Consider the following 24,340-nt stretch of genomic DNA (forward strand, 5'->3'; position numbering starts at 1 on the left):
TGTCGCACGTTTTCGTACGACGTGGCCATATAAAATAAATTATACTCGTTGGAGCCACGTCGCACAAAAACGTACGACAGTAGTTTCTTCGTGTTGTCTCGTATTATCTCCTGTGTTTTTAGTAAGTGTTACATAAGTGATTGCGCAAGTTGTCAATAATATTCGTACAGTTATAGTTTTCTGAAAAATAAGAATGAAAAATGGAAAGACAAAATTTGAATGAAAATGAGGTGGAGAGGGAACCAGAAATGGAAGAAAGTGACGAAGATTTTTCAAGCGACGATTTGGACTTTGATGATAATTGGCTACCAAACGATGATCCTAACTCAGATACCGACTCGGAACATGAAGATTTGAACGCGGTTGATGCGGAAATTCTAGAAATTGATGAGGAAGAGATGCTTGAAGAAACCGAGGATTCACCAACCCTGATTGATACAAGTGACAATGTACGCTGGATGGAGTTTTCTTCCCGCCAAAAAACCTTTACTTTCACTGGAAAGTCCGGTTTCCTAATAGACGTGCCTTCAACTATAAGCTGCCTTGAAGCCTTTTATCTTTTTGTTGATGAGGAGGTTATACAACTTATAGTTTTGGAAACAAATAGGTATGCGGAGCAGCAAATACATCGCGTTCCAATAACTCGTGCATCAAGAAAGAAGAAATGGGTTCCCACAAACGCCACAGAGATAAGAAAATTCCTCGGGCTTTTACTGTGGATGGGCCTCGTAAAGGTGGGATTGTTGGAAGACTATTGGTCGAAGAAAAATCTTTACAATTTTGGCATTCCTGCTAAAACTATGTCCAGAAATCGGTTTCAACTTCTTCTAAACTTCATTCATTTTACTGACAACACGTCCATAGCGGCAGGAGATAGAATTGGAAAACTAAAACCTCTTCTGGACATGCTGCAGACGAAGTTTCAGAGGGTGATTATACCCGGAGAAAATATGGTCATAGATGAAACGGTAATTCCTTGGAGAGGCAGGCTAGTCTTCCGACAATATATACCAAACAAAGCCCATCCTTATGGTATTAAGTTATTCAAACTTTGCTCGACAGAAGGATTTGCTTGGTCTACTAAAATTTACTCCGGCAAAAGCTCAACAGGTGTTCGAGAAGTTGGTTTGGCAAAAAATGTTTGTGAAGAACTAAGTTCTTTATTGAAAGGAGAAGGTCGCACTCTATTTGTTGACAATTTTTATACGAGCTACGAACTGGCACGCTCCATGCTTGACCAAAAAACGCATGTAGTTGGGACACTTCGAGCGAACAAAAAATTCTGCCCAAAAGAGGTTATGAATGCACAGCTAAAGAGAGGAGAAATGGTTGCACGTGAGGAAGAAAACGGCATTGTTGTTCTAAAGTGGAAGGACACCCGAGATGTCAGGATGCTATCGACAAAACATGCTCCTGTTATGGCTGCCGTATCTGACCAATCGATTCCTGACCCAAATATTCCATCCACCAGTAGAGGCAGGAGAATAAACCGACGCCAGGGAAATCGTGAAAAGCCTCTTGCTATTATTGAATATAACAAAGGCAAGTCGGGCATTGATCTATCGGACCAAATGGCTTCATATGCTACAACACTGAGAAGAGGTCTCAAGTGGTACAGAAAAGTTGCCATTGAATTTTTGCTGGGAATGGCAGTTGTAAATTCTTTTTTAGTTTACAAAAAAGCCACGAAAAGTGTTATGCAAATTAGAAAATTTCGAGAGCAGGTTGCTGAAGGATTATTGGACCTTCTTTCTCCACAACCCGTTGCTTCAAAGAAACATTATATTGAAAAAAGAAAGGATGCAAATGGTAAAACCATAAGACGGGCTTGCGTTTTGTGTTATGCCCAAACAAAAAAATCCTCTGATAGAAAAACTGCTAGGAACAGCATAAAAAGAACAACAACATTTTGTCCAGAGTGCCCCAACAAACCCCAGCTATGCGTTACTTGCTTTCCAAAATATTCACATTCAAAAAGGTAATTTACATAAAATATCTCTTCAAATTAGTTAATTTCAACTGATTTCTTTTTAGACAGTAAACCTGAATCTTTGGGAATTTTGAAACAAATTTTAGAATAAGTAATAGTGAACTAATTAATTTTTAATTTAAACTTAATTTTTAGAATGAAATAATATTGTTATTTTTTTTTCTGAATAATAAAAAGTTATAAAAATGAAGTATATAAACAAACACGAAGAAGAAATTTCACTCTTATTTATTTTCCTCAAAAGTTATCCTACAGCGACGAAATTTAGACCAAAATATTCACCAAAAACCACGCAATCCGAAACCCATACAATATCCCATATACTGTCGCACAAAAACATACGACATGGCCTGAACTGAAGTACTAGGTGTCGCACGAAAATGTGCGACGTGGCTTCTGGGGAATTATGAGTTGTCGCACGAGAACGTACGACATGGCAGTCAAAGTGTTAAAAGCATTTCGCTTTGGGCTTTATTTAAAGTTTTGCTCCTGAAATATTGGAAAAATTCACTTTTATTTTTGGTCACAAAAAAAACAACAAACAACTTACATTTTCCGCTTTGTTCTTCTCTCAGTCTCGTTCGCGACAAAAAAATAAGTGAACATTTCACATGGAAAAAATGCTTACAATAAGGGGATTTTTTTTCGAACATTGGGAATTTTTTCGTCCGAAACCCATAATTAGGGAAAAGGGATTTGGGAATTTTTCCATGTGGAATCTTGTTCCCATGGAACTCACAACAGGGCTGATTAACTTGCTGTTCAATGACTTATATTATTTAAAATAAATAAGTGTTTAAATGTCATATAAAATAGTTATAATGTTTTACATTCTTCATACATTTGCTTGCAAAAAATGTATTGCGAAAATGTATATTTCATGTGTCCGATTAGTCTTGGGAGTCACTGTAAATGAACCAAATTAATAGTATGAATAAAATTCGAAATGATGTGAATATTCACGAACACCTTCGTAATGAACCGATCTTTTGAATGAAAATCTCATAACTCGATTGAAAGAAAGAAGAAATAATCAACAAAAGTAAATTTTAATTTTTATGAATAGTGAACCAAATTGTATTGTTTTTAATATTTTTGTTTGGCTTAAATCTATCTCCATCCAGTTTCAAATATAAATATACTATAAAGTCAATAGTCAGTCATTTAAATTTGTTGATGAAGGAAAAAATTAAAATCAAAATTTGTATGTATTTACAGTACATGTAAAAATGTGAGAAAATAAATTCAGATAAAATAAATAAACAACGTGCTAGAAAAAAAAATAGAAAGTAATTTAATTTTAAAAATATTGTTTTTTTTTAAATAAAATATATCTTTCCACCAAGCAAATAGTTATAGCAAAAATTGGAAAAAGGAGTAATATAGACAAATAAAGGAAACTAGATATCGGAACTACTACGGGAAAGAGAGTAAAATAAGCGTTCATAATTTAGTTTGTTGTACTTTTTATGGAGTTTCTTTTCTACTTTTTTTAAAAATTTGTTTGCTAATCGTACTTTTAGAATAAGTTGTAAATATTAACCTATCTTCGATTCAACTATTAGATTTGAAACATTCTATACTAATATTATAAAACTCAAGAATCTATTTGATTGTTGGTTTGCTTGTTTGTTTGCCTACTTATTTGTTTGATTCAACGCACTAATCTCACGAACTACTGGTTTCATTTGAAAAATTCTTTCAGTTTAGATAAGCAATTTATACAGGAATGTACCAATAAATATTTTTTTTTAAATCGGGTATTTTTTCCCGTTCGGATTCGGCCTTAAATTGTAGGTCCCTTCCATTCCTCACAACAGTACTCGCACACAGGAATGGTTGAGAGTTATAAGTCACTAGGCCCTGGTTCACAACGGACTGTTGCGCCACCCCATTTGATTTGATTTTTTCCCTTTAGAGAGCTTCTACTGTCTGCGTTCCGGAAACGGTTGAATAATGTATGAAAAAATTGTTCCATTCAATAGTTCTAAAAAAAGTCCGCGACAGCATTTGTCTACCTTTTAAAGTTAGCTCCCTATAAGATATTTTTATAAAGATGATATAATTCCTTATTCAAATATATACGTTACGTTATTCATTGCAACTATTTAATTTAAAATAAATTTGTTCTTTACATTATTTGATTTCAATACTACTCTAAAATTGTACTCTAAATCTTAAAATATAGTAGGTATGTTATTGGGATTTCCAAATGGCGATGATAACATTGGTCTACAAAATTTGTAACTCCGACTATTTGGCGAGAACCACAAAATCATCTCGAGGACTGTTATTTTCGTAGCGTGTATATATACGGTTTAAACGTTAAAAAACGAGCTAAATGGCAGTACCCAAGTATTAGTTGTGTTTAACGTCCAGGGCAGCGTTTACCTGACTCTTCAGTGCTTAAAAACATATCAGAACCCTTAAAACAAGACATTGAAGGACCAAGCTCATCACAAAATGATACTGATGCTGATTTTCAAGGTATGTCAAATGAGTCAAAATGCTTTTCCCAAAAGGACTTAAATGATCTTTTAAGAGATTTAAGTCTGTCTAAACAAGCTTCAGAACTGCTAGCATCAAGATTGAAAGAAAAAAATGTGCTTTCCTCAAATACTAAAACAATTTTTAAAGAGAGATAAAGAATTACGGTGTTATTTTGTACCTTTTGTTCAGATATCAAAAACTTATTGTTAAAAATGGGCTTAAAAAAATACAAACCAAAAGACTGGCGTTTATTCATTGATAGCTGAAAACGAAGCCTAAATGTATTCTTTTACATAATGAAAACAAATATGCTGGGTACCTATTGCTCACAGTACCAAGTTGAAGGAAGAATATTTTAACATTTCGCTAGTCTTGAAAAAAATTAAATAAAGGGTGATTTTTTTGAGGTTAGGATTTTCATGCATTAGTATTTGACAGATCACGCGGGTTTTCAGGCATGGTGTCAAAGAGAAAGATGCTCAGTATGCTTTGACATTTAATCATGAATAGACTTACTAACGAGCAACGCTTGCAAATCATTCAATTTTATTACCAAAATCAGTGTTCGGTTCGAAATGTGTTTCGCGCTTTACGTCCGATTTATGGTCTACATAATCGACCAAGTGAGCAAACAATTAATGCGATTGTGACCAAGTTTCGCACTCAGTTTACTTTATTGGACATTAAACCAACCACACGAATGCGTACAGTGCGTACAGAAGAGAATATTGCGTCTGTTTCTGAGAGTGTTGCTGAAGACCGTGAAATGTCGATTCGTCGCCGTTCGCAGCAATTGGGTTTGTGTTATTCGACCACATGGAAGATTTTACGCAAAGATCTTGGTGTAAAACCGTATAAAATACAGCTCCTGCAAGAATTGAAGCCGAACGATCTGCCACAACGTCGAATTTTCAGTGAATGGGCCCTAGAAAAGTTGGCAGAAAATCCGCTTTTTTATCGACAAATTTTGTTCAGCGATGAGGCTCATTTCTGGTTGAATGGCTACGTAAATAAGCAAAATTGCCGCATTTGGAGTGAAGAGCAACCAGAAGCCGTTCAAGAACTGCCCATGCATCCCGAAAAATGCACTGTTTGGTGTGGTTTGTACGCTGGTGGAATCATTGGACCGTATTTTTTCAAAGATGCTGTTGGACGCAAGTTACGGTGAATGGCGAACGCTATTGTTCAATGCTAACAAACTTTTTGTTGCCAAAAATGGAAGAACTGAACTTGGTTGACATGTGGTTTCAAGATGGCGCTACATGCCACACAGCTCGCGATTCTATGGCCATTTTGAGGGAAAACTTCGGAGAACAATTCATCTCAAGGAATGGACGGGTAAGTTGGCCACCAAGATTATGCGATTTGACGCCTTTAGACTATTTTTTGTGGGGCTACGTCAAGTCTAAAGTCTACACAAATAAGCCAGCAACTATTCCAGCTTTGGAAGACAACATTTCCGAAGAAATTCGGGCTATTCTGGCCGAAATGCTCGAAAAAGTTACCCAAAATTGGACTTTCCGAATGGACCACCTTAGACGCAGCCGCGGTCAACATTTAAATGAAATTATCTTCAAAAAGTAAATGTCATGGACCAATCTAACGTTTCAAATAAAGAATCGATGAGATTTTGCAAATTTTATGCGTTTTTTTTTTTTAAAGTTTTCAAGCTCTTAAAAAATCACCGTTTATAAAATTGTACTCTAAATCTTAAAATATAGTATGTTATTGGGATTTCCAAATGGCGATGATAACACTGGTCAACAAAATTTATATTTTTGTCTGTTGCCGCGAATTTTTGTAGTTGATAGTACTAACTTATAACTTGTTTGTTTCAAATTTACCGTTAAATTTTTTTAGCAGCTCGCGTGACTTTGGTTTTCATTTTTATCATTGAAGCCTGTATATTAATCGAGAGTAGACATATTTTAAGGTGTTAAGATTATTATCTCATGATAACTTCAAAAAGACATTGTTTAAATAACCCAGATCATTTTGCTATTTTGAGTATTTTGGCATCCTCTTGGATAAAAATGTGAAGTGCTGGGCTCCCAATTGTGTTTGTAAGTCGTGTGTAGAATATTTAAGATTATGGAAAAGTGCCTTCAAGTTTGAAACACCGACTATTTGGCGAGAACCACGAAAACATCTCTAGGACTGTTATTTTTGTAGCGTGAATATAAACGGTTTAAACACTAAAAAACCAGCCAAATGGCAGTAAACAAGTATTAGTTGTGTTCAACGTCCAGGGCAGCGTTCACCTGACTCTTCAATGCTTAAAAATATATCTGAACCCTTATAACAAGACATTGAAGGACCAAGCTCATCACAAAATGATACTGATGCTGATTTTCAAGGTATGTCAAATGAGTCAAAATGCTTTTCCCAAAGGGAGTTAAATGATCTTTTAAGAGATTTAAGTCTGTCTAAACAAGCTTCAGAGCTGCTAGCATCAAGATTGAAAGAAAAAAAAGAGGCTGGCTGCGACCCACACTGATAACTTCCCATCCCGTCTGTCGATTTGTCTCACTTAAAAGTTTGTCTATATGTACTCGTATCAATTTTTACCAAATTTGCGTAGATTTTATTTTTTATGAAAAAACGGGCTGTTGGATTTTTATATAAAAATCATTGAATATTGAAAACAAAATTTTCTGTAAAATAAATAAGTTTGGAGCCAATATCTAAAATTGTTGAAAAGATATTTGAGTCCAAAATCAATTTTTACCAACTTTTATTAATTTTTGTTTATGTTTTTATTTTTTTTGTAAAAAAAACTGTCAATTCGATTTTATTCAAAATTATACTGAATGTTGACAACAATATTTTTTGAAAGATAAAAGTAAACCAAAGCCAATATCTCAAAGTTTTGAAAAGATATTCGATATCAATTTTTAATAACTTTTGTTATTTTTTCTCGGTTTTTAATTTTTTGTAAAAAAACTATCATTTCGATTTTTTTCAAAATCTTGCTGCACGTTGAAAACAATAGTTTTTGAAAGATTAAAGTGAATTTAAGCCAATATCTCAAAGTTTTGAAAAGATATTTGAGTCGAAAATGAATTTTTACAAACTTTTATTATTTTTTTTTTAGGTTTTTATTTTTTGTAAAAAAACTGTTAATTCGATTTTTTTCAAACTTTAACGAATGTTGAAAACAATATTTTTTGAAAGATTGAAGTAAATCAAAGCCAATATCTCAAAGTTTTGAAAAGATATTTGAGTCGAAAATCAATTTTTACCAACTTTTATTAATTTTTTTTTAGGTTTTTATTTTTTGTAAAAAAACTGTCAATTCGATTTTTCTCAAAATGTTTCAAAATGTTGGAAACAACATTCCTTATAAGATATAATAAGTTTAAATCCTACATTTTAAGTTTTTGAAAAGATATTTGAATCGATATTCAATTTTTACCAACTTAGAGTAATGTTTTTTTTTTAGATTTTTATTTTTTATAAAAAAAACTGTCAATTAGATTTTTCTCAAAATTTTATCAGATATCAATAACATTATTATTCGTTGCACAAAATTGTTTTGAAGATGAAATCATATTTCAGTCGTAAAATTTTAGAGGTGACAAATTTTTTTTTCAGTTTTATTAATTTAAAAAAAAAACCGTTATATTGATTTTTTTCAAAAAATATACTTGTTTGGAATCACGTTATAATATATTATATAAAATTTAATTCAAGTCTCTAGCTTTTTTGGTTCGTAAGATGTTTAGGGTTAACCAAAATTTTCACCTTTTTTTCAAACTCCTATGGTAAAAAAAACCACCCACGCAATTTTGTTGAGAGCCCTTTCTGCATCTTTCTGCCTTATTATCTGTATAACAAAATTTATTTGAAATCGATATCTCTTCTGGTTCTTGAGCTATGGACGACGAAAAAAACGTCGCGAACGTACGGACGTACCAACGTACGGACGTACGAACGTACGGACGTACGAACGTACGTACACACGCACGCACAAAGGTTATTGATATTAGTTTTTTCAAAATTTTCTAATAAAAACAAAACAAATAAAATTTAAATTGAAGTAAAATAGATCTTAAGGCCGAAAGGCATTAGTAATTAGTGTTATAGTTTAGCTTAGAGTGTCCGTATGGGACCATTAAGTTAGTTGTAAGTTATGGATAATTAGGCTAGTTTTATGAATTTTTGTCTAGCTTTAAGATAGGTTTAAGATTGAACTAATAAAAATGAATTTAAAAAAAAAAAAAAAAAAAAAAAACACACGCACGCACAGACATCTTTCTAAAAATCTTTTATTTCGACTCTAGGGACCTTGAAACGTCGAGAAATGTCAAAATTTTCAATTTGACAAATCGGACCCATTACAATAACTTCCTATGGGAAGTTAAAAATGTGCTTTCCTCAGGTACTAAAACAATTTTTTATCGTAAGAGAGATAAAGAATTACTGTGTTATTTTTTCGAATAAAACGATATTACCTTTTGTTCAGATATCAAAAACTTATTGTTAAAAATGGGCTTAAAAAAATACAAACCAAAAGACTAGCGTTTATTCATTCACAGCTGAAAACGAAGTCTAAATGTATTCTTTTACATAATGAAAACAAATATACTGGGTACCTATTGCCCACAGTACCAAGTTGAAGGAAAAATATTTTAACATTTCGCTAGTCTTGAACAAAATAAATACATTGACCATAATTGGCAAATTTGTGTCGATTTAAAAATGGTGAACATTTTTCTCGGTCAACAAAGTGTTTAAAAAATTTCCCTGTTTTATATGTCTTTGGGACAGTTAAGAGCTAAGCAAGAGCATTGGATAAGGAGAAACTGGCCGTTGAGAGAAAATATGGAGCCTGGAAAGAAAAACATAGTCCAGAATTCATTAGTTTTAGCTCGTGACAAAATTATCCTTCCACCATTACATATAAAACTGGGTATCATGAAACAGCTTGTTAAATCACTAGATAAAGACGGGAACTGTTTTGCTTTCATCTGCCAAAAATTTCCTCGGGTCGCTATGGAAAAGTGATGGCCCCCAAATCAGACAACTGACGAAAGATACCCAATTTATAAATTCTATGACTCAGTTAGAACTAAAGGCTTGGACAACTTTCGTCCCTGTAATTCAAAATTTTCTCGGAAATAAGAAATCCGGAAATTATATTGAACTCGTAAAAGACCTTCAGCTACAGTTAAAAAATATGGGGTGCAATATGAGCATAAAACTCCACATCCTCCACAGTCACCTGGACAGGTTAAAAACGAAGTTTTTTTTTTTTAAAGAACTCAACGATTAATTCTTTCTAATAAAGTTTTTTGTTTAATAAATACATGTTTTTTCTGTTTAATACCTACAAAGCTGAATCTCCGAAACTAGAGCTGATACAAATCTATTAATTATATTTTTGAAAATATCATATCATGTGTAGTCAGCAACAACTAAAATTTTTTTGGCAACAGATGTACTGCAAACTAATGTAATCTATGACCTAATCTACATATTTATAACAATACTTGCAAACATTATCTTAGTAACCCGTTCGAAAACTCTACCCGAATGAAATCGTGTAGAGGCAGTAATTAGTTTAAATTATTGGCTCTGGACTAATTTTGACATAACATTAAGATGATGATCAACGCCAGGGGACATACCTAGGTAGAGTATATTTTTCTTTGGGATTTTATATGTGCTCGCTCAGACTTGGAAATAATTTGATAGTAAGTTTAAATAAGTTGTAATAGCTTGAAGTGGAGCATTCAAACAACAAAAATGAGGCTGAGATACGACCCGCACTGATAACTGTCGATAAATCCTTAACGTTTTGCAAAATATTAATAAAAACATTTTGTGAAATGTAAGTCAATATATTTCAGGTGTGTCAAGTAAAGTTATAAACGTGCTAAGAGCGATGTACGACAACAACTAAGCTTACGTTTGGGATGGCGAGTCTATATCCGAGGAGTTTGCAACAGTAACTGGTCTTAAGCAAGGCTGTATTCTTAGCGCACTCCTATTTATAATTTTCATAAATGATATTACTGATGAAGTGAGAGGTGGAATCACTGTAGAAGGATTGACTGTTCCAGCCCTTATGTATGCAGATGACATCGTGCTATTCTCCGAAACAGTAGACGGCATGCAGCTGATGATAAACAAGCTTGCGATATATTGCAATCGATGGAATCTGGAAGTTAATTTGCAAAAATCGAAGATGATGATTTTCAGAGGTGGGGGTGGCAGATATTCAAGATATGAGCAGTGGAAATATAACGGACAGACAATCGACATTGTGCGCGAGTACAAATACCTAGGAGTTTTGGTAACCTCAACCCTGAATATGAGACAACATCTGGAGGGAAAATTGGCGGAGGCCAAGCGCGCAATCTCTTCGTTATGGGAAAGGTGCTTCAGAAACAGAGGTGTTGAACACAGTGCTAAGCAAAAGTTGTTCCGCTCTACAGCCCTGTCAATCCTGCTCTACGGAACGCAAGTTTGGGGATATTCCGCCTTTGAATCTTTGGAAAAATTCCTAAGATATTTTGTGAAAAGAATATTTTGTCTACCAAAAACTACCCCAAACTACATGGTTTACCTAGAAACAGGTACACCACCTTTGGTTATGGACACCCTCGCAATACACTTCAACTATATTGTAAAGGTATTTGAAATGGATGGTAATCGGATACCAAAAAAGTTCTAAGAGCAGCTATCCAAGGAAAAGGATCAATGTTCGAAGAATGGACTAACCTCGCCGAAACATGTGGTACAACCATGAACATATCTTCAAGGGAACAACCGTCAATGCTAAGGAGAAAGTTCAATAAGATCCTCGAAAAGTTTGGAAGCATCTTGTTTGAGAGATATGCATCGGAAGCCAGTTTTTCTCTGTCTAGATGCTACTATAATCGTCTTAACTATAACCTTCAACAGAACTCGTACCTTCTAAATAAGAACTCATTAAATAAAATAAATATCATTTTCAAAGCAAGAGGAGAATTGCTCAGTCTCAACTTTGTACCCCACCGACCAGATCTGCCTTTACAGTGTAGTCTATGTAACTTGAAAGCACGTGAAGATACATTTCATTTTATTGCAATATGTCCTGTTCTGATTGAAATTCGGTTGAGATACTTCAACAAACGCAACTTGGAAGAAGGAAAAAGGCTCAACATTCTCAACGGCGACCAGGAATGGGATGGACTTTACAACTATGTTATCACAGCACTGCGTTATAGAAAAGCTATTATTGAAGAAGATTTTTAATTATATAAAATAGTAAACAAAACAAATTTTAACAATTTCTGTATTTTTCAATGAATTCATATTATAATATGTCACTCTGGTAGACGGCCAAATAGGCCATACCAATTAGGCTTTAGAAATTAATATTATGTAATGTTATTATTCTAAGAAATAAAGAAGTCAATTAAACTAACTAACTAACTATTTCTTTATTCTGAAGACACTTGAGTCAAAAACTGTTTTTTATACGCTCTTAGTTGTTAATTAACTAAAAGTTTACAACAATAATTTACATTATGTTAGTTTGACCTTCAATGTCCTTATTTGTTTCAAAATATTTTAGTCGTAATCTAAAGCTAAAAATAGATTTTTTATCAAAGCTTATTTTTGTGTCACTAAAAACAAACCTACGCTAGAAACTAAAAGATGTCTTCTAGTGCTATCTAAAGCTAGATTCATGTTGTTAAAATTTAAAAATTGTTTCCAGCTATGACTACTTCTTATTTTAAGGTTTCTTTTTTAGTTGAAGTGTGAATATGAGCAAAATATGCAGTGAAGCCGGATTCAAGTTCGGTGCAGGACAAGATGTTGGAGAACTAATAAATAAAATGCACGCCTAATTAGATTGAACTTACTCGTATTTTTGAATCCAATGTTATTTACTATATTAAGAAATATTTTTGCCAAAATTGGATCAACATTGGGCCAGCCATCAATGGAATACACTGAAATATGAATAAGCCAAAAATAAACCAATTTTCTCAAAAAACTTAAAATTCTATTTCCATTTTTTTAATTGTTCTACAAATACGAACAAAAAAAATAGTCATAGCCAGTAGTAAGAAAATTGTTATTTATTAAAACCGTTCCATTGAAGACGCCCGTCTTAGTAAATATAATCTAGCTGAGTGACGGTATAACACAAACTTTATTAGACTTCTCCATCCATGATTGGTTGTTATGTAGATTAAAATCTCAGAATGTTCTTTTTATATATACATAAGCAATACTTGAAACATACAGTAAGTAAACGAAAATAACAGTTTAAGCTTAAGCTTATTGCTCAAAATCACCAAGGTTGCAAGTTTCAAAATTGTTTTTTTGACAAAAAAATTACTAGCTAAAATTATGACTTTTACCTTATACTGTTTTAAAATTTGTATACTAATAAACTTTGACAATGCAGCGCACAGAATTCTATACTTCATTAGATATATTTTTTAGTATTAAATATCTTACAGTACCCGTGGCATGATGGTTAGTGTGTAGGACTGTTAATCAGCCTCTCACGTTTCGTAAGGGACTCAAACTAGTTCCATTGAGCTTAGGAGGAAGCCTCAAGATTCATGTGGTATCACAATGGGCCATTAAACTGGCCTAAGTGTGTTCGTTTCCATCATGGACAGCCACTTTTACCTAACCTAACCCAACTGTCATGCCCGTGGTCTTTGGTTCAATCTCTGCCTGTGCAATCTAATGTCACGGGTACTGCGGGTACTAATTCTTGTCATGAAAATGGTTTTTCAAATTAGTTGTTCGGATTTGGTTTAAAACTGTATCCTCCATCCCTGAAAGGACCCGCACACCGAAATGGTTGAGTTGTAAGTCACTAGACCCTAGTTCCCAAAGAACTGTTGCACCACCTAATTATTAATTACTATCTCAAAAAGAGGTCTGAAGCGTATGACAGGGCAAATAATAGATATGTAAACTACTTTGTAAGAAAACCATACAAAAGATTTACGATGCAAAAGTAAATCTAGGTAATTTTTCAATGATTAGCCTACACCTGAATGATGCGTTAACGACTGCCGCTAATGTTTACCTTGTAGTCGATTTAAGGTTTTACCTTTAATGCTGTTTTTTTATTTGCAAAAGGGAATACAATAGGTACACATTCCTCACCTTAATAAAACCATAAATTTGCATTATACAATAAACCAATGATTTTCGGTGATTCTTTTCTATTCAGGAAATGTTTTTTGATTTATCTCATGAATTATTTTTAAAATTCTTAAGCAACTTTCAACTTCAATTATTGTTCTTTCGTTTTTTTTTATTTTGCAATTTAAATCAACAGTTAAACAGTTTCTATCAATTGTCGTTCCTGAAAGATTTAAAAAATTCTTTCCACTACATACGACTACCTACATAAATAATTCAAGTGAGGAAATTCGCTTGCACCGGAACCAATGACGTCTAAATTCATTAAGTTCGCTCAACTAAAATTAGTTAATAAATAAAATATATAATTGATCATTGAATATATTTAAGTATTCGTTTTATGACTGAACTTGTTTTATTTATGTTCAACATAAATCACTTAGTGACGCTTAGTGCTTTACACTGTACGCAAGCTCAAACAAATATCGTTAAGTAACTTATGTCATAAAAAAAGTTCCTCATAGAATATTTATGTTAGACATAAATATAATTTTATTATTATTTTTTCAATTAAGTAATTGCGAGAACTGTGCAAAAAAGGAAATATGTATATCGAGCCTTTTTCGTCAAATTATCATAAGCGTAACAAAAACTTTTATCGTTCACGACAAATAAAGGTTTACTGCTGGTGCTTGAAGCCATTTATGCCTGAAGTAATTATTGAAAATTATGTAGAAACTAACAGCTAAGTGCTAAAACTTTACGATAGATGTTATGACTTCATACATTACAAACATATTTTAATAATTAGTGTTCGCTGGATGTCAACAAATTTTTTTTTAAATCATATCACATCGTCAACTTTTTTTTTAAATTATGCGCGCACTAAAGGGGTTTATGAATACCCTTATAATGATTAAGTGCGAGCAGTTAGGAAAGGAGGATAGGATTAGGACGGACAAACCGATGCACATTGAATGTCTGCACATCGTAATGAGTACGAAATATTGAGCCTGGTAAAGCATTCCACATTCGAGTAGTGCGGTTAAAGAAAGAATCTCTGTACTTAACAGTACGTCCGAAATTGGGCTCTAGGTTAACTCTATGGGCATTCCTAGCAGTACGGGTATTACGGTTGAATTGTTTAAGGGGAGGAATGCAATTGGCTATTTCAATAGAGCATTGTTTATAAAAGTAATGATAAAGCAATGACAGGCATGAGACCATGCGGCGATGTTCAAGAGAAGCAAATGTCTCGGTAAGAGAACAATCTCCAATCATTTTAAGAGCTCTTTTTTCAAATCTATCCAGGAGACTCAAGTACGTTATTGGAGCTCCAGCCCAAATATGACAGTTATACTCAAGTTTTGGACGAATAAAAGCTTTGTAAATTATAGCCAGATCAGAAGGGATAAAAAACTTCTTGCAACGTCGGTCGGAGAAAGCTTAAACACCTAGCAGCATTTTTGGCATTGTCAAATATGTGATCACTCCACAACAAGTGGTTTGTGATGCGCATACCTAGGACTGATAGTTGTTTAATCTCCTCGGTTTAAGTACCACCCATGGATAGTGGTATTCGGGTGGGTTACGCTTTTGTGACAGTATTGAGTTTTCGAAGAATTCTACACAGTTTTTGAATCCCCATTGAACAATGCTGTCAAGATCAGAATTTAATGAGCTTATCATACGCTGCCGTTGGTAGTCCACATCCGAAAAACAAGGATGAGAATCTAAAAACGAATATGAAAAGCAGAGGGTACTGTCATCAGCGAAACAATGTAGTGAGTTTAAGATAAAAGATCATTTATGAATATAAGGAAGAGAGTTGGAGACAAAACGGAGCCGTGAGGCACACCAGCGTTTATGTTGAGGATATCAGATTTTAACCCGTCCAATACTCCTTGAATTGAACGGTCCGAAAGGTAATTTCTAACCTAACAAAGAAGAAATTCATCAATACCAAAAGCATGCATTTTCGATAAGAGAGCTTGATGCCAAACTCTATCAAATGCTTTTAAATATCAAGGGCAATAACCCTACTTTCTCCAAAACGATGTAAGGATTTCTTCCACTGTTCGGTGAGATGAACCATGAGATCATCAGTCGACCTATTGCAACGAAAGCCATACTGCCGGTCATTAAGAAGCTTCCATTCTTCAAAATATTTCTTAAGCTGAAAATTGATCAGCGTTTACATGACCTTGAAAAGAAGGGACGTAAGTGCAATTGAACGATACTTAGAGGGGGAGGAGTATTCGCCTTTTTTAGGGACATTCTGGACAAATGCAGTTTTCCATCCACTCGGAACTAGACCAGTAGAATAGGACAGATGGAAAAGCTTACGCAGTGGTTTTGCCAGCGTTGAAAAACACTTCTTCAGAACAATAGCGGGGATACTATCCTGGCCAGCGGATTTGTGAATGTCAAGATCTTTTAGTACTCCAGCAACTGTACATGTGCAGGAGGAGTCATGTCACTCAGCATCGAATTAACAGCATCCTGTGCTACAAGCAAATTGGCTTTATGAATCGAGCTTACAAAAGGAGTTGCATTGGAAACGAGCGTAGGAACTGACGATGACGTAGTGTTGCGCGCATTTTTTATAAATGACCAGAAATGTTTACTACCTTTGGGATTTTGTAGTATTTTTGCCGTAATTTCTGGTCATGCAAAAATTTAATGCGTCGAATGTGTCCGTTTAAAGTCTTTCTAGCTTGTTTGAACTTATTCCGGTTTTCCTCAGTAGGGTTGGCTTTATAAATCCGCAAACTTATATCTGTCAGCCTGATAACTTCTTTACAGCTCGAATCAATCAATGAGTTTTTTTTAGGTTTGATAGATTTGACCCTATTCGGGATAAAATTTCTCATTCCTAAAAGAATTAAGTTTGTAACCATGTATCTGCGCTGGAATCCACGGTTTACTTTTTACATAGACAGTTTTTGGGTTCATAACTAACATTTTTCAAACACAAAAAACGTTAAAATACTGAAGTACACTTTTAAGCATAATAATTTGACCTATAAATAAACTGACTTAAAGTTAGTTAGAATTGAAAATTAGCTGTTATGTTAAACTTAAATATCATCAGATTAATAACTTGTATCAGCGAAGGGCCTAAATTTTTGGGAACTTCAATATTTAGGAATGTTTACAATGTCGAAAGTATCGCACGGAATTTATTCAGTAACTGTTAGAAAACTTTTGATATCATTACAATTGAATCAAGTAAAACTTACAATGTGAACATATAGTAAAAGAAAAATACTTAAATTTGTCCCTACCTTTTTTAAAAATTACCCGAAATTTTCAATGACGAGTTTAAGTTATATTGGGTGCTTTGATCAATGCGAAGGTTAATTACATAATAACTTTACCTACATTTTTGTTTTTAGGGCAAATATGTTAAAAAATTATTCACGTGTCTAAATTAAGTTTAGCTTAATAATAATATTGAAACTTACAACTATGCTGAACTCAGATGATTTCGAAAAACTAAAACAAGTTTACTTACTTTAAAGTATTCCTGCTTGTAACATTAATACTAACGCCAATATCATTGAGTATCTTCAAAATTAGTTTTAAGGCAGAACTAGATTGGTGGAGGTTTCGAGAATTATGTTTTTGCAAAAATATGTTTAGATATCAAACAAATTCAAGTAATGTTTCATTTCATTTACAATTAAATACAATTTCTGAAAAACTCTAAGCACTTTTTAATCTATTTTTTTGGCTTATTAACTTAGTTTCAACAAAAGCTCAATAATATTGGCGTAAAGGATTTTTGTCATGGAGTAATTTTTTGACATACATTGGAACATTGGAAATGTTACTTTGCCATAAAGTTTAAAAAAAAAGTACCTACGAATTACACTTCTGTCAATCTTTTTAAAAAAGTTATAATAATTTTTAAAGAGATATTCACATTTATAAATTTAAATTTATAATTAACTAAAATAATTAAAAATAGTTTTTTTGTTAAAATTTTATAAGATTTTACAATTCATTTCATTTAGATTTTTTTGCAAATATATCATCTTTTTTCAATAATACAATAATTCATGTCAAAAAAAAAGCCATACGATAAGCCAAAAAAGAAATACCAAATGTAAGTGAGGCCTTAAAAATAAAACAAATTTAACATTCGTGCGCCCATACGAGTATAAATATTATGTAAAACAAAATTATTGAGTTTCAATTTGAAGAAGAAAAACATAAAACAAATAATTTATTATAACTGTAACCTGTGCAGAAAGAAAAAAGAAACTCCATAAAATGTAAACAAGCTTTTAAGTGTTTGTAAGTTGCCATTTAGTGCATTAAACCTTTTGGAATTATTAAAAAAGACGTTTTTTGATTTGTTTTTGTTGTAATTTTTGTTTTCACTTATCATACCCTGAGAATTGGAGGAGAAAATATTTAGCAGGGAAGTCGTTCGACGCTGCGGTTGTTGTTGCTGACGTTGGTCGTTGGTTTGCTGCTCTTGTTGCTGGGATTCATGATGGCGTTCTAAAGTGCGTTTCCGTTATATTTTCCGTTACAATTTATATGTAATTTTAGTTTTTTGTTTTTTGATTTTTTGTTTGATTTTTGATTTAAATGAATGTAAAACAAAGAAAATCATTGATCATTATTGTAAAGAAAAAAACAAATTAAAGAGAAATTGAAAAAAGATTTATAGATAGGAAATATTGAGATAAGAATATTTTTTTTATTTTGAATCTATTGCTTTTCATTTTAAGTTTTTTTTTACGGTAAAGAAGTAAAAACAGGTCAATAAGAAAGGTCAATATGATTACCTAGGCTGGGATGGAAAATATAAAATAATAGTAATACCTGATTGATAAAAATAATAATTAGCATTGATATAAATAAAAATTAACAAAGAAAGTGGGTGTAAGGACGTTATCTTAATGGAAACATTGAGAAGTATTTAGGCTTAATTAGATCAATTTAGCAATAACATTTATTTATAACTACTAACTATATCACGTTTTATATTAACCCTCCTTAACAATCGTGTCATGGCGTCCATTTGTACCGAAGAATGTTTTCGACAGTTTATTTTTGTCATATCTACGAGGGACGTTTGGAAAGTGCATGCAAAAACAGATGGCACTACTGGTGCATATCGAGGTTATTTACAATTAGTAGCATGTCTTGAAAGAATACACACCAAGTTTTAGCCAGGTCGGTCTATTGGTTTGTGTTTGACATTCGTTTGAATTGAGGAAGTCAAAAAAATGAACGAAAAAGAATTTCGTGTGTTGATTAAACATTACTTTATGAAAGGCAAAACACCTCAGGAGACTAAACAGAAGCCTGATAAACATTATGGTGACTTTGCACCTTCTAGTAGAACAGTTTACAAGTGGTTTCAACATTTTCGGAGTGGCCATATGAGCACAACAGACGCTGAACGTTCTGGACGTCGCGTCGGCTTGGAAGGTTATGGCGACTGTCTTTTGGGATTCGCAAGGAATAATCTTCATCGAATATCTGGAAAAGGGTAAAACCATTACAGGTGAATATTATTCGTTGCTATTGGACCGTTTGATAACCGAACTGAAAGAAAAACGTCCACGATTGGCCCGCAAAAAAGTTCTTTTCCATCACCACAGCGCACCAGTTTATACCTCAGCAGTTGCGACCGCAAAACTATTGGAATTAGGATTCCAAATCGTTCCAAATCCCCCCTATTCTCCAGACTATTATTTGTTGCCCATTATGAAGAAATGGCTGGCGGGAAAAAAATTCCATTCAAACGAGGAGGTGATTGCAGAAACCAACGGCTACTTAACAGACTTGGACAAATCTTATTATTCGGAAGGGATCAACAAACTAGAGCAGCGTTGGACGAAGTGTATAAGCCTGAAAGGAGACTACGTTGAAAAATAAAAAAGGTTTATCCAAAAAAATTAAGCAGTTTTTATTTTTGCACGGTCTTTTCAAACGACCCTCGTATTAATTTTACTTTTTCTAACTTATTTATGAATGTTTTTTTTTCAAACACTTATGAGGTAACTTTAGTTAAAATTTGAATAGACAAGTTAAAAATTTCTCCCAGATTTTTATTCTGTGTGGATTTCCGGTTTGCTTTAACTAATAAACCGTAAACAAAGCAAAACCTTTTCTACCTCTTCTATTGGGTTCTCAAGATCTTGAGAAGGGAAATTTATGTGTATAAAAAGGTCCACTATTTCTAATTTGTTATTTAATTACAATTGACAATGTTGGCTGTAAATTTAAAATCGTGTAATTGAAAATTTTTTTATTGGAAATACTTAAATAAAGAAAAAGTGCAAAAAGTGAGTTATAATTCGAGTTCTAAGATTTCATAACTTTTTCAAATTTGATAAAACTAGTGGTTAATGTAGTACAGCCTTTATCAGAGTACACGGTGATGGGGTGATTCTATGATATCATATTTCAACACTAGGCAAAAAATTTACAATCGATAACTTTTTTAAATCCGTGGACTTGGCGTTGAAGTTGCTCAATAAAAAAAAACCATCTTGGGAAAAATTCGCCAACAAAATTATAAGTGCCAAAACTCTTTGTAGTAAAATATTTCTTTACTACAAAAAATTAAAGACTGGAAGCAGTATTGTCAAATCCATTCATCTACCTTTGAATTTTCTGAAAAAATGGTAACTTATGTTCAAAAGCCAAACAAACAAGTTGTTTTGACGCAACATAAATGTGAGAAAACTACTTCCGGTTCTCAAGCCTGTGAAAAACACAAATGTGTTCAGAAACGATTAGCTCACCGAACCCGATGAGGAGGCGGCAAATGATCGATATTACGAACACTTTTTTCAAGTCCATTAGGTTTTCTATATAACGAACAAAATAAGGAATTTCAGATAGTAAAAAAAAAAATTACTGTAAATTTTTTAATGTCTCTAACATGTATGTTTATGATAATATTGAAAGGTACATACACAATTTCCCATTACACAAGTTTTTTTTTCGATTGCTTAGTAATGTCGGAATTTTAGCCCCATTTTTGTTGTTTTACGTTTTTTGGCGTCTGGAATATTTAACATCGTTTCTCAGTTTCATGTCTGATGCTGAATAAGAAAGTTAAGCATGATGTCGTCGCGCAAACGTCTTACAATGGGCGCAAAAATTAAAAAAGAGTTTCGCTCTCGGCCATTTCGAAGAAGTTTGGAATTTCAAAGTCTAACATATACACTATCAAGAAAAATGAGAGCAAGTCGACGATCATTAAAGAAGGATGAATATTGAAAAATGGAAACCGCATTGTACAAATGGTTTATTGCGCAACGTAAAAGTCATGTTCCTATTAATGGTAACATTTTAAAGGCCAAGGCAAGTAGTTTCAAAAAAAAAAAAGATATCACCACGGTGGTTGACCAACAAAATTTAAAAAGCGCTTTGGAATTCGACTTCTTAAAGAGTCTGGTGAAAAGCTTTCATCGAGGGCAGACCTTGTCAAACCATTTAAGAAGAAATTAGCTTAACTAATACAGTATATTCCCTAAATTGTTCGTTATATTTTAATGAAGTTATATATGTTATATATATATATTAAGTGAAGTTTAAATTATTTTTCTATGACGTTTGAAATAAATTAATTAAAAATACAAATGTACTTTCTATTTACCTAAAGATTTGTATGAAAAAAATGTTTTCTATATAGCGAATTGACACTGGACATTATATCGTTCGTTGTACTGGACCACCACTGTAATAACAAAAAAGTTATGAGTGTTCTGAGTACATTTGGACCCCATAACGTAAAGGAGGGTTAAATAAAATTTCAATTGAGGAACAAAAAAAAACTTTTGTCAAAAAAATACGTGCGTTTTGTTCGCATTTCATATATAGTAAAGTGAGAAATTCCCAACAAAACGATCCGCAGTGGCCAGATTTTTGTATTTAAAAATTGGCACAACTGAAAGAAGATCTGTCAAAATAATAATAAAAAACTTCAAAAAGGGGGTTTGTTCGTAGACTACTACATTAACATGTGGTGTTGAAGCGAGCTTGAAGCTCGCCTCAATTCTTTATATACCTGAATCGATTTGAGATTTATCTATTGTCTTTTCTTGCAAAATAAACCCAGTTAGTCCATTGTCACTAACAAAAGTAAATAATATCAACAGTAATAGATTCGTTTTTTCCGCAATGGAAAGCACACATGATTCCAAATGCAGAACTACTCAACAAACACAGCCATCGAGATACAAATGCAATATCAATCGTACCAACATTTGAGAACGAAATCACATAAGATCCATTCGAGGCTCATATAAATGTCAAAAACCTATCCATAGTGAGATTCTACTCTAACTTTTATCGGTGTTATTCAAACTATGGATATTATTTTTGTTATTCGTGTAAAATCTTACTTTACTATGGATAGATTTCCCAACAAAACACAAGTAATAACTTAAAGAAAAATCTTTGAAATCCCCTTTTTGGAAATAGCGAAAGCGATGAAATAAAGTTCTGCGGACTTAGACCAACAACACAACCCAAAATATATATAGTGTAGTTGGCCCAATTGTAAAGTAAACTCAAGAATGGATCAGCAAACTTATAATGGAAGATCATTAGTAATTCCGATGTTAATTAATTTTATACAAACTTCTCGAGTAGTTAAATTGTGTTTGGAAAATAATTATGTTAACGTTTTGAAAATACCAGCTAAGTCTCCCGATCTTAATCCAATTGAAAATCCGTTATCTTATTGAGTCAATTGGAATGCGAAAATTCCAATAGCTTAGATGAGCTGTGGAAATACATAAAAAAGGCTTGGTATGATTATGCCCACAGAACGATGCAGAAAATTAGTGGAGTTTTTCAAGGAGATGTGAAGCTGTGATAAATAAAAAGTACAACCATATGTTACTTTAAAAGTGATAATAATAGATAATGATAGAAGGTAAATCTGCTTTAAAAGATCATGTGCCATTTATGTTTACCGTCTAGAATAAAAAAAAAACAAAAGCTTAGGGTTGTAAGTCTACTTTTTCCATAAACAACTGAAAATAATAAAAAACTTTTGGGTTGCAACAGATTAAGAAATATTTAAATTTCATTTAAGCCATAAATTACAAATATCATTTGAATAAAACGCAAGTGTTAAGTGTTTCTTACACTTGAATTCAATAAAGGACCGAATTAAACAAAAAGTACACTAATGTATTTCTAAAGTTTTCCCATAAAATTATCATATATTTGCAAAAGTGTATGGCAGTTGGTAAATTTTTGTTTATATAATAAGTGCACACTCAAAGGGATAACTACCCTTACTATGTAGACACAGTGTGAGCACTAGGAAAGGGAGAGAGGGGTTGAAAGGAAGTGTCGGTGCACATTGGTTTTGAATTCCTGAATATTGCAATAGCTGGGAAAGACAGATTGTGGCAAGGCATTCCACATTCGTATAGTACGGCTAAAACGAATCTCTGTACTTGACAGTACGACCGAAGTTGGGCTCGAGGGTATACTGATGAGCATTCCCAGAAGCGCGAGTATTACGGTTGAACTGTTTAAGGGGAGGAATGCAGCTGGCTATTTCTCTAGAGCATAAACCATTAAAATAACTGTAAAAGAGGGTGAGATAAGAAACATTTCGACGATGTTCAAGTGACGTAAATGGTAAAAATTAACTTCTAATGAAATTAATCTTAAGTCTAAAATCCACTTGAGCTTGTACGGAACATAATTTAACTGTTCTTATTTGAATGTATCTAAACAAAACTAGGCCAATAGAAATGAGAGACATTCTTCAAATACATGGATTTTCAATGCAACTAGCTTTTTGGTTTGCCCTTGGTAAAAAAAATACATCTGCAGCACTAAAATTTGCAGTTTATTTAAACAATTAAACATGTTCGTTAGTAAAATATCTTTAAATAAGGTTTTTTTTATATGTTTCAACTTAAGTCCACTCATAAGCTTAAAATACATAAAGTATAGAGTTTCAAGACCCATCCCAGTAGATTTGCATGCATTACACTACAAAATTAGTCTGCATTATGAAACAAAAAATATATACCTACTATGAAAAATGGATGTCAGAGTGGGATTGAGAATGGCAACAAATATTTTTTTGTTTTGGGGGTCTTTTATTCAAAAACTGTTTAGAGAATTGACAGTAAATTATTTTTTGATACATCTTAAGCCCGAGAGGTAAAAGTGAGAGATAATTTTCGTGAAAATAAATCAATTCGTATTTAACTTTTAACAACTATATAATTTATTTTAAAAAAACCCATACAATTATATACAAATCTTAGGTCTATAATATTCAGGGGGGTCATTCCGTAAAACGACTATAGTCAAACGATAGCATTTCGGCGATAGTCAATAGACAATAGGCGATAGATATCGTCAAAACGATAGCGTTTGCACGATAGCTAAAAAGGTATCGTGTGTCGTTGATTAACTATGCAAATTGAAATGAAAATGTTTCGGCGTAGTTTTGTTACAAAGTGAAAATGAAAACTCAGAACAAAATAAAATGAATACGTTTATGGATATATATCTCTTCCAACCTAAAGGGTGATTTTTTTGAGGTTAGGATTTTCATGCATTAGTATTTGACAGATCACGCGGGATTTCAGACATGGTGTCAAAGAGAAAGATGCTCAGTATGCTTTGACATTTCATCATGAATAGACTTATTAACGAGCAACGCTCTCAAATCATTGAATTTTATTACAAAAATCAGTGTTCGGTTCGAAATGTGTTTCGCGCTTTACGTCCGATTTATGG

General features: G+C 33.0%; 1 protein-coding gene across 1 annotated transcript in view; it reads right to left on the reverse strand.

Annotated features, from left to right (window-relative positions):
- LOC129942213 (F-BAR domain only protein 2) overlaps window positions 1-24,340 on the reverse strand; it is a 107,010-nt gene that overhangs the window by 23,841 nt on the left and 58,829 nt on the right. Inside the window, exon 7 of the mRNA XM_056051069.1 lies at window positions 17,984-18,097. Within this exon, the coding sequence (XP_055907044.1) occupies window positions 17,984-18,097 (114 nt within the window). The remainder of the gene's footprint in view (window positions 1-17,983; window positions 18,098-24,340) is intronic.

Source organism: Eupeodes corollae, chromosome 1 (assembly GCF_945859685.1).
Source record: "Eupeodes corollae chromosome 1, idEupCoro1.1, whole genome shotgun sequence".
Lineage (NCBI taxonomy): Eukaryota > Metazoa > Arthropoda > Insecta > Diptera > Syrphidae > Eupeodes > Eupeodes corollae.